The sequence below is a fragment of the Rhododendron vialii genome, chromosome 2a (genome assembly GCF_030253575.1).
Source record: "Rhododendron vialii isolate Sample 1 chromosome 2a, ASM3025357v1".
NCBI classification, from domain to species: domain Eukaryota; kingdom Viridiplantae; phylum Streptophyta; class Magnoliopsida; order Ericales; family Ericaceae; genus Rhododendron; species Rhododendron vialii.
The window spans coordinates 32030492-32040457 of record NC_080558.1 but is presented as its reverse complement, the minus strand read 5'-3'; the positions used below and the strand labels follow the sequence as shown (position 1 = coordinate 32040457).

Below are 9966 nucleotides of genomic sequence, written 5' to 3'. Positions count from 1 at the left end.
CGACAATTAACTTCTCATCTTTGTACCGCTAACTTTCGAACTTTAAGAGCCTCATGAATAGTTTTTTAGTTTTTAAAATTACGTGGCGACTACAAATCTCTATTATAAAATAGAAGGGTGTGGGGACAAATTGTTGCAATGGCTCAAATTTGTTTGATCCAAGGGTTGATACTACAAGAAATTTGGGATTTGCCAACGCTTTGTCTACCAGTGCTTACAAAAAGCGCTAAAATAGGAGGTTTACACCAGCGTTTTTTTAGCCGCTGCTAGAATAAGGCTTTCCCAGCGCCCAAAGCAAAAGCGCTAGAATAGATCGACTAATTCCTAGCGCCCAATCAAAAGCACTGGAATAGACCTCCCATTTACTAGCGCCTACTGAAAGCATTAGAATAGACACCCCCTTTGCCAGCAACCCAAAAGAAGTGTTGGGATAGACCCTATGAACGAACAAAACTATATCTAATAATATTACTACACCAGATCAAAAAATTAAAAATAAAAATATTACTAAATGTTATACATTTTTAATACCATTCGATATGATTATTTAGCAGATCTCAATAAAACAAAACTATTTTAATAGTCGAGGCTGTTGATCATCGTTGTGCTTATTGATTAAATTATTATAATAAAAATTTGGTTAGGTCAGGTTTAGAAAGCTCATTGATTACAACGCAATTTATTTTTTGGACGATAGTTATCGTCCGATTAAATGTGTAAAGATACTTAATCAACTTAATTCTTAGTACGAATGATAAATTCATATATATGCAAAAAAATAGATGGTTCAGATCGAAATATAAAGACTTTGGCGGGGTCGGGTCTTGCAATCTAATACTTTAATGCTTCGGGATGCATGAAATGTTGTCAGATCAGGTGGTCGCTGATATCCGATGATCTCCGACAACGATGAAATCAGTGAGACGTGAAATTCTAATGGATCAGATCGACCACGATAAAAATTGAGTTGGTAATGGCCTTTAAATTCTATACGTTCAATGTAATTGTTAACAAATTAAATCTTGTGTTATACTTAAATGTACGGTAGTCATTCGACTGCAACACAAATACGACGATCCAGACCGTTGCTTTTGTTTTCCTTGTTGAATATAGCATTCTCATAAAAAAAATTGTCTCGATCGGATTTAAAAAGCTTCTTTATTGAGACACAGTTTCGTTAAGAAAATGAGTTTGTATGGCCGATCAAGTGTGTAACGATACTCGATTAACTTCGTTTTTGTATACGATTTATGTACTCCATGATATGTAAAATATGGACAGCTCCGATCGATAAAAAAAGACTCAAGTGGGAGCGGGTATTGCAATCCAATACTTTAATTAATGCCTTGGGATGTATCAAATGTTGTCCGATCAGGTAGTCACCGATATTTGATGATCTTCGATATTGGTGATAATGAAGGAATCAGTATGACGTGAAATTCTAATGGTTCAGATCGACCACTATTAAAATATAGTTGACTTATTAAATTTGGAATTTATTCGTATTACTTGATACTAGGGCGTTTAATTATTTTGGCCCTAATTGTCCAAAATACAATCTGTTCGCGCGCTGTGAAGGAAATCCCCAAAACTTGAAATCCGTAAAATTGTTCCCGCCTTTCTCAAAAGGGCGTTGAAGAGAAATCCCCAAATTAATTCCACTTCTCTTTCACTTTCGCTCTCTCCTGCCTGTAGCTCTTCCTCCGTCTCTCTCAACAACCTCCATCCCCACCACTCCGTGCGTCACAGTCCGCCAAGCCCTCCCTCGTCCGTTCCCAACGGTTAGTCATGCATCTCTCTCTCACACACACACAAGCACGCACGCACCCCACAGGCCTCGGTCGCAAACCACGCCGTGTTCGGCCAGCGCTCTTGGAGCCGAACACCCCTATTTTAGCTTTCTTGTTTATTCCTTGATTTTATTTTTGCCCTATTGACATCATAGTATAGTTCAATCAACATTAATAGGTAAAACATGAAGTTGATTTGAGAAGAGCCAAATCCCCCTTCAGTAGAAATTCTTTTTCTCTAATCTAATCTAAGGAGGTCGATGTCCATTCAAAAGGGGAATTGATAGAGTCAGATGACTATTCATTGCTTCTGCTGTTCTCCACGATCAGCAAGCGTCACGTTCGGTCTAGCTAACTTTAGACAACCTCTTTTTAGAGTTTTATACGAACACTAAGACAAACAGTCAGTGCTTCCGGTGGGTTTTCGGCTCTGCATGTACGAATCTTGTTTTATCTTTGTTTCAAATGACCAGGTTTTTTGTTCTATAGCTAGAGATTTGTTGTATTGGCTTGTGTATGTATATATAGCCAGAGATTTGTTGGGTTTTTTTATTATTGGGCTGCTATTTGATTGTTGAAATCATTCTAAAAATAATTCAAAGCGAAGTCGGTTGATCCAGCATTGACGTAAAAGATGGCTGCCTTGATCTGACTAGTGCCTCTTGTTCAACTGTTGTGATTGAGCTAATTATGCTTCTTTCCGTCGCTTTTGGCATTAACCATTTATGTAGTAACCTTCTACTTTTTCTCTCTTCAGTCTTGCTTATCAGTGTAGTCATTAATTTGATTGTGTTGACTACCCTTAATTGTGGATTAATTTCTGTGATTGAGCTAATTCTGCTCCTTTCCTTCACTTTTGACAATACCCATCTCGTAGTATTCTCTTCATTTATCTGTCTTAAGCTGGTTTTTCACCTTTCAATGTAGTCATAGTTTGAATTCCTTGTCTTGATAAGTTGTCGTGATTGAGCTGAATTCTCCCTTTTTCTTCCACTTTGGCTAATACCCACTTGTCAGTATGATTTCACTTGAAATGAGTATGCTAGTCACAAAACTATTGTTGGACTTGTGGTAATACAGTAATACTAATGTGTTCAATTAGCTGGGAAATATATAGCTAGATATGAATTAGCAAATTGTATTTTTTTGAAACACAGGACAACATATAAAGATGGTTTTAGTTATGGATCTTGCTATTGTGGGCATGGAAGCATGGTTAGAATTTCCCTCCGACTATAGCATCATTTGAAGGCATTCTAAATGACAAATATCACATTTACAGATTAATCTTGTCCTCCTCGTGTCCAATCAGATTATTGTGAACATTACAATGAAGTTCAGAAAACTGAGTAATGAAATCATACAAACCAACCTTTTTTTTTTTACTACACCATTGGATTGCACATTGACAACTGAACAAATGAATGATCGTGGTAAAGAATAGACTATGGCTGCTGCCGGTTGCCAAATTGAGGGTTTTTAGCGCTATAGCGGGCTAAAATATGCATTGACACGATTGAGTGATTTGGGTTTTAGCTAAGTATGAGTTTGCTACATGAAATTTGCTTATGCTCTCTTATGCATTAGTGACCATTATTGTTTATTATTCTACTGTTTGTTTGAATAGGCATGGCAAAGAAAAGACGATTTACTACTTGCAAAATAGAGCAACATTCACAACCTAGTCTCTCACATGGATCTCCAAATCGTGCCCAATCATGTGGGGCTTCACAACCCACTCAGCCACATGGATCTTCGCAGACTACCCATTTGCCTAGAGCTTCACAGCCTCACCATTTGCCTGGAACTTCACGGCCTTCCAACTCACGTAGCTCTTCGCAACCTCACTAGGCAGAGGGGGACTTAGATGTACAAGCAAATGAATTGTTTCAAGGTACTTTTCACAAGGATTAATTTAATTCTAGCTAGTTTAATAATATGGTAAAGTGATTGAGTAATTCTGTATGAATTGTTCCACATGTTCCTTATCTTGTTAGATGCCATTAAATTAGATAAAAGCAACCATCTTGCTATTAATGACATTGCAGCTGCAAATATTGTATGAGTTATCATGTTTTTCAAGTTTAAAATTTATAATGACTAGCATTAAATGACATTTCTTTTCTGTGCTCGTTTCTCTCTTCCTTTTCTATGCTCATCTCTCTCTTCCTTCATTTTTTTTGGTAGTTTTTAGTTCATCTTTTGTACTCTAGTTAAACTTGTATCAATTTTTTAGGCAAAAATTAAGGAATTGCTTCCAAATAGCTTGGAAGGAAATTCTAAGGGCAGCATATATTGGTCCCCGAATGACGTTTATTCTCAAATGATTAATAAAAAAGAGTGGTCTGGTCGTGTTCGTGGTTGTGGGTTTGGGCCTACTCCTAAAAGTAGTGGCTCAACTTGCAACGATTTCCCGCAATTTAATGTGGCTGATGAAGAAGAGAAAATGAGAGACAAACAAACTATACGTGAACTACAAGATAAGGTGCAATCTCAAGCGGCTGAAATGAGCACTTTAAAAGAACGAATGGCTATTGTGATGAGACATGCTGGATTACAGGTTATTACATTTGTTTCACTTGATGAAATCTGTAATTTGTTACCACTTAAGATAGCGTATAGTTGTATTGTTTAGATGCTTATGCAAATTTTCCATTGCATATCTTAGGTTCGAGACAGTTGCAATGGCCCCCTAGATCAGACTTCTCCACAAGCACATCAAGGATCATCACATGCAAGTCATGACATCGAATATTCTGATCGAGGTACATTCTTACATTGTATAGGAATTGAAATCATAGTGCCCTTGTAAGTCTACAATTGTATCTTTTGCAAGATTTGAATCAAAGATCATCGGCTTGATGCTATCTGATTGGTTGATTACCCATTATCTGCTGTAAGTGTGCTTTAAGTGCATTGGATAACCCATTATATGCTCAAACTGACTGTATATGCTGAAAATATGAACTCAATTGTTGGAAATGTTGTTTAGAGGCATTAATCACCCTTGTAGGTGCTGAAATTGAACTCTAATGGCTGAAACTGATCTGATTTGCCTAGAATATATATGGTTGTAAGAATTGGGATTTGAGTTCATATTGTTGGAAACTGAAAATTAGTTACTAGCGTGTCCAATACGTATTTGGGCGTGTCCCCGCCATGTCCTCGTGTGTCCCCGCCATGTCCTCGTGTCCAATACGTGGACACAACACCCTTTTGGAGTGTTGGTGCTTCATATGATATAGCAATAGCAGCTCCCATTTCTATTCTATCTGCATAGCTTCTCCTTCTGTTGACTTCACTCCCGAGTGCATAGCTGTGTGATTGTAATTCTTTTTCTTCCAATTTTGCAAATGGTGGACAATAAAGCCAGTGATCATCCATTTTCAAATGAAAATTTTGCTTATTATTGGCTTTATTAGAAGAGATTCTATTAGTCATGGGCATATAATCAGATTGTTAGAACTAGAAGGGTAAAAGATAACATATTATATAAATTATCCATTCGTTAGTAGAGTATAGTGATCATTTGTTCGTGTCCTCGTTGCACACCAGAAACCCAGATCAAAACAGCATAGTAGATGACATTAAGTAAAACCATTGACATTAAGCTACTGCCTACGATGAGGATGCCGATCAGCGAGGGGTCATGCTTTTGACTGTTCTCGTGCATTGGTAGACCAAAACAGAACAGTGAAAAGTAACATCAGGGCTCGTTTGGATGAGGTCTTGCAAAGAGGTATTGGATTATCCCCCTTATAATACTGTGGGGCCCTCCTTAATCCATGGTTTGGGAACCAAAAACACAGGGGGTCTTCCTTAGAATCATGAAAAGGAACTTGAATCGACCCTTAAAGATTTTTCATTTCCATAAATAGTATTTGATAGGCTTTGCAACGCAATTTAGTTTCCTTAGATATGAACTCTAAATTTGTGTTTACCAGGAACAATATTTTCTTTACATTAACTTAGTTGTGGTTATCTAACTTTTTTACTTGAATGAATTGTCATGGGAGTTAAAAGATAAACTTGGTTCTTATTTTTCATCATTTGCATTGCAGGTAATAGGACGTTCTAGCAAAAACCATGATTTCAACTTGTCATTTTGAAAGCTCTCTCGGGAAGATCTTGTTAAGGATGGCATCGTCAACTTTTGATTAATTATCTATTCCATGTATTTTCTGCAATGTAGTTGGATTGTAATATTTTGGCATGTTTGATCTACTTTTGAATGTTGACAATGTTATGGAACTACTTTTGACATTTTATATATGGAGTATTAATTTCTCCAATGAAAAATGAATTATTTTGGTTTTTGAGTTATTTGGAAAAAGTTAGTGAACCGATATGTGATGGGCCGGGAAAGTAGCTAGTATAATTTATTATAGTTAGGATATAGCTGAAAATTGTAGTAATTCTTTATTTATGGAAAAAAAAATGAACCTACAGTAACGTTTTTAGGCGCTGGCAAAAGTGTGGAGTTGGCTAGGTATATTCAGGTCTACATCAGTGCTTGCAACCGTTGGGGAATGTTGGGATGAAATCTATTTAAGCTGAGCGCGAATCGAGATGCGCACGAGCCAGCCTTTTTAGGGTTTCAGTCTATTGTATGCTTATGATATAAAAGCAAAATGGCAGCTCCCATTCTACTGTAACTGTAACATTCAAACATTCATAGTGAAACACTCCAGCACCCCGTGGTTATACGATTGAGTTCATCGCTCAAGTCGGAACCACGTAAAAATCTATGCCTCTTTTTTCTCTGTTTGTGATTATTTTCTCTTCGTTGGTTTGTTCTTCGATTGTGTGTGTGTTGATCGTGGGTTTGCGCGCTCGAATCCCCAACAACTGGTATCAGAGCTCCGGGTTAGAAGATTTAGGGTTTCACACAATGGCAGAAAAACAAAGTCTAGATCGAGAAGTTCAGTGGTACGAACTATGCTTTCTGGAAGATGCAGATGGAGGATATTCTATATCAGAAGAATCTATATCATCCAATCAGTGGTGTTAAGCCAGAAAGCATAAAACAAGCAGATTGGGATATTTTGGATCGCAATCAGCGGCGTTAACCCTTGCGCCGTCAGTTGCGTCAAATATTGCCAAAGAAAAGACTACAGCAGATTTGTTCAAAACCCTAGAAAAGATGTATGAAAAGCCTTCAGCGATTAATAAGGTATATCTTATGAAAAAGTTGTTTAACCTAAAGATGCCTGAAAATTCTAATGTTGCTGAACATCTCAACAAATTTAATACGGTCACGAATCAACTAGAATCCGTGGGTATTAATTTCGATGATGAAATTAAAGCTCTTGTTTTACTATCAAGTTTGCCAGAAAGTTGGAACAGACTTGTCGTGGCTGTAAGCAATTCTTTTGGATCTGAAAAGATAAAACAGGAGAATGTTGCTGGTTTGATATTAGGCGAAGAGGCTCGAAGGAGGGTATCGGGTGAGGATACTGCTTCGGGTTCAGCATTGAGTACAGAGGATAGAGGCAGGTCTGCGAATAAGGGAAACAACAAGAATAAAAATAAGGGTAGAGCGGTTTCAAAGAACAGGGGCCGTAATAAATCTCAAGGAGGATATACGAAGGCTGAGGAGTGCTTCAACTGTGGTCAGAAAGGGCACTGGAGGCGAGATTGTAAGGCACCGACAAAATAGCAGAACGGGAAAAATCAAAGGGGTAAGAACACTGCCTATGTATCTAATGAGTCTGATAATGATTGCTTGATTTGTTCGCTGGATTCTCGCAGTGAGTCTTGGATTGTAGACTTTGGAGCCTCATTCCATGCTACTCCATGCATGGATGTGTTACAAAATTATGTGCAAGGAAATTTCGGCAAAGTGTATTTGGGCGATGATGAAACTTGAAGCATAGTTGGGAAAGGAGATGTACAGATTACTCAGACAGACGGGACAATTTTGAAATTAAAGAATGTTAGACATGTGCCTAGTTTAACACGGAATCTTATTTCAGTTGGTCAATTGCCAGAGGGTGGAGTTGTTACATCATTTACTTCATATGCATGAAAGATGAGCAAGGGGGCCTTGACTCTTGTTCGTGATAAGAAAGATGGAACCCTCTATGTATCTAGAGGTACATATAGTAGCATCGCGGTGGGAGCAAAAGGGATTGATTGCACTACGTGGTATCGTATACTGGGTCACATGAGCGAAACGGGGATGAAAGTAATGTTGTCGAAGGGAAAGTTACCGGGTTGTAAGTCGCTGGACTTGGAGTTTTGTGAAGACTGTGTTCCCGGGAAACAGAGGAAAGTCAGCTTTACGAAGGTGGCTAGGACCCTGAAAACAGAGAAGCTGAAGCTTGTGCACACCGATGTGTGGGTCCTTCTAAGGTAACCTCTCGTGGTGGTGCTAATTATTTTGTTACTTTCATTGATGACACTACTAGAAAATTGTGGGTTTATTTTCTTAAACATAAGTTTGATGTGTTTAGTGTCTGTAAGAATTGGAGAGCACTAGTTGAGAATGAAGCATGAAAGAAATTGAAGTGCCTGAAATCAGATAACGATGGTGAGTATTGTAGCGATGAGTTTGAGGCTCATTGCGCAGCGAAAGGGATTCGTATGATAAAAACGGTCCCAAGAAAGCCAATGCAGAATGGAGTTGCTAAACGCATGAATAGGACAATCCTAGAGTGTGCGAGAAGCATGAGGTTACATGCTGGGTTGCCTAAGCAGTTCTGGGCTCATGCAGTAGATACGGTCGTGTACTTGATCAACAGGGGACCGTCAGTTCCTTTGAATTGTGGATTACCAGAAGAGTCTTGGACAGGTAAAGAGGTAAATTTATCTCATTTACGAGTTTTTGGTTGCATTGCTTATATGCATATAGAACTGGCAGAAAGGGGTAAACTTGATGCTAAGTCTCGTAAGTGCGTGTTCATAGGCTATGGTACTGATAGCTATGGTTATAGGCTGTATGATTTTGAAAATCAAAAAACACGCAGGAGTGTGAATGTGGTATTTAATGAATCTGCTCTGTATAGAAACAGGAACAGTCAACCCGAGGAGGCTGAGGAAAATGCAGACTTGGTAGAGTTTGAAGGGATCCCAAACAGCAAAATCCTGCATCCTCAGGATATTAATACCGAATCTATTCCACAGGAAAATCCACAGACTCCCCCTCCCAGGAGGTCTACACGTGTTGCTAAACCTCCAATACGTTATTCTCCATCTTTAAATTATTTGTTGTTAACATACAGTGGTGAACCAGAATGTTTTAAAGAGGCATTGCAGGTTGAGACCAGAGAGGAGTGGGAGCACGCCATGGATGATGAGATGGATTCTCTCTCATCAAACCAGACTTGGGAATTAGTTCAGTTGCCCAAGGGGAAGAAAGCTTTGCACAACAAGTGGGTTTACAGGATTAAGGAAGAATTTGATGGTAGCAAACGGTTCAAGGCAAGGTTGGTAGTGAAAGGTTTTGAGCAGAAACCAGGTATCGACTTCACTGAAATTTTTTCACTTGTTGTGAAGAATTGTACTATCAGATGTGTTCTTAATATTGTGGTTGTTGAGAATTTGCACTTAGAGTAGTTAGATGTCAAAACTGTTTTCCTTCATGTGGACTTGGAGGAGGACATCTATATGCATCAGCTAGAAGGTTATGTTGTGGAAGGAAAGGAGAATCAAGTGTGCAAGCTTAAGAAGAGCCTGTATGGGTTGAAACAGGCTCCAAGACAGTGGTATAAAAAGTTTGATACTTTTATGACTAATATGGGTTTCAGTAGGTGTCATGGGGATCACTGTTGTTACTTTAAAAAGTTTGGTACATGTATCTCATACTTTTGTTGTATGCAGATAATATGCTTGTTGCAGGTTCAAGCATGAATGAGATTCTGAATCTCAAGGCACAACTGTCCAAAGAATTTGCAATGAAGGACTTGGGTTCTGTGAAGAAAATCCTTTAGATGCGAATTAGTAGGGACAGAGCAAGGGGAAAGTAGAAGTTGTCATAGGAAGAGTATGTTAAAAAGGTGCTGAAACGTTTTAACATGGAGAATGCTAAGCCAGTTAGCACACCTTTAGCAAGTCACTTCAAGCTTTCGAGTGAAAGGAATGCAGTAACTGATGAAGAACAGAGCTACATGGCGAGTGTTCCATATGCCTCAGCAGTAGGCAGTTTGATGTATGCCATGGTTAATACAAGGCCAGA

At 38.5% G+C, this 9966-nt stretch overlaps 2 protein-coding genes across 2 annotated transcripts; both read left to right on the top strand.

Annotated features, from left to right (window-relative positions):
• The first annotated feature begins 1571 nt into the window (after positions 1 to 1571).
• Positions 1572 to 6089, top strand: LOC131315890 (uncharacterized). Its single transcript, XM_058345115.1, has 5 exons — positions 1572 to 1781; positions 3418 to 3684; positions 4027 to 4350; positions 4459 to 4555; positions 5852 to 6089. Exons 2-5 carry the CDS (start codon positions 3658 to 3660, stop codon positions 5866 to 5868), a joined length of 465 nt encoding a protein of 154 aa, XP_058201098.1. The 5' UTR covers positions 1572 to 1781; positions 3418 to 3657; the 3' UTR covers positions 5869 to 6089.
• A 1732-nt stretch (positions 6090 to 7821) lies between these two features.
• On the top strand, positions 7822 to 8288 carry LOC131317430 (uncharacterized mitochondrial protein AtMg00300-like). Its single transcript, XM_058346986.1, has 2 exons — positions 7822 to 8144; positions 8246 to 8288. Exons 1-2 carry the CDS (start codon positions 7822 to 7824, stop codon positions 8286 to 8288), a joined length of 366 nt encoding a protein of 121 aa, XP_058202969.1.
• Positions 8289 to 9966: the final 1678 nt, after the last annotated feature.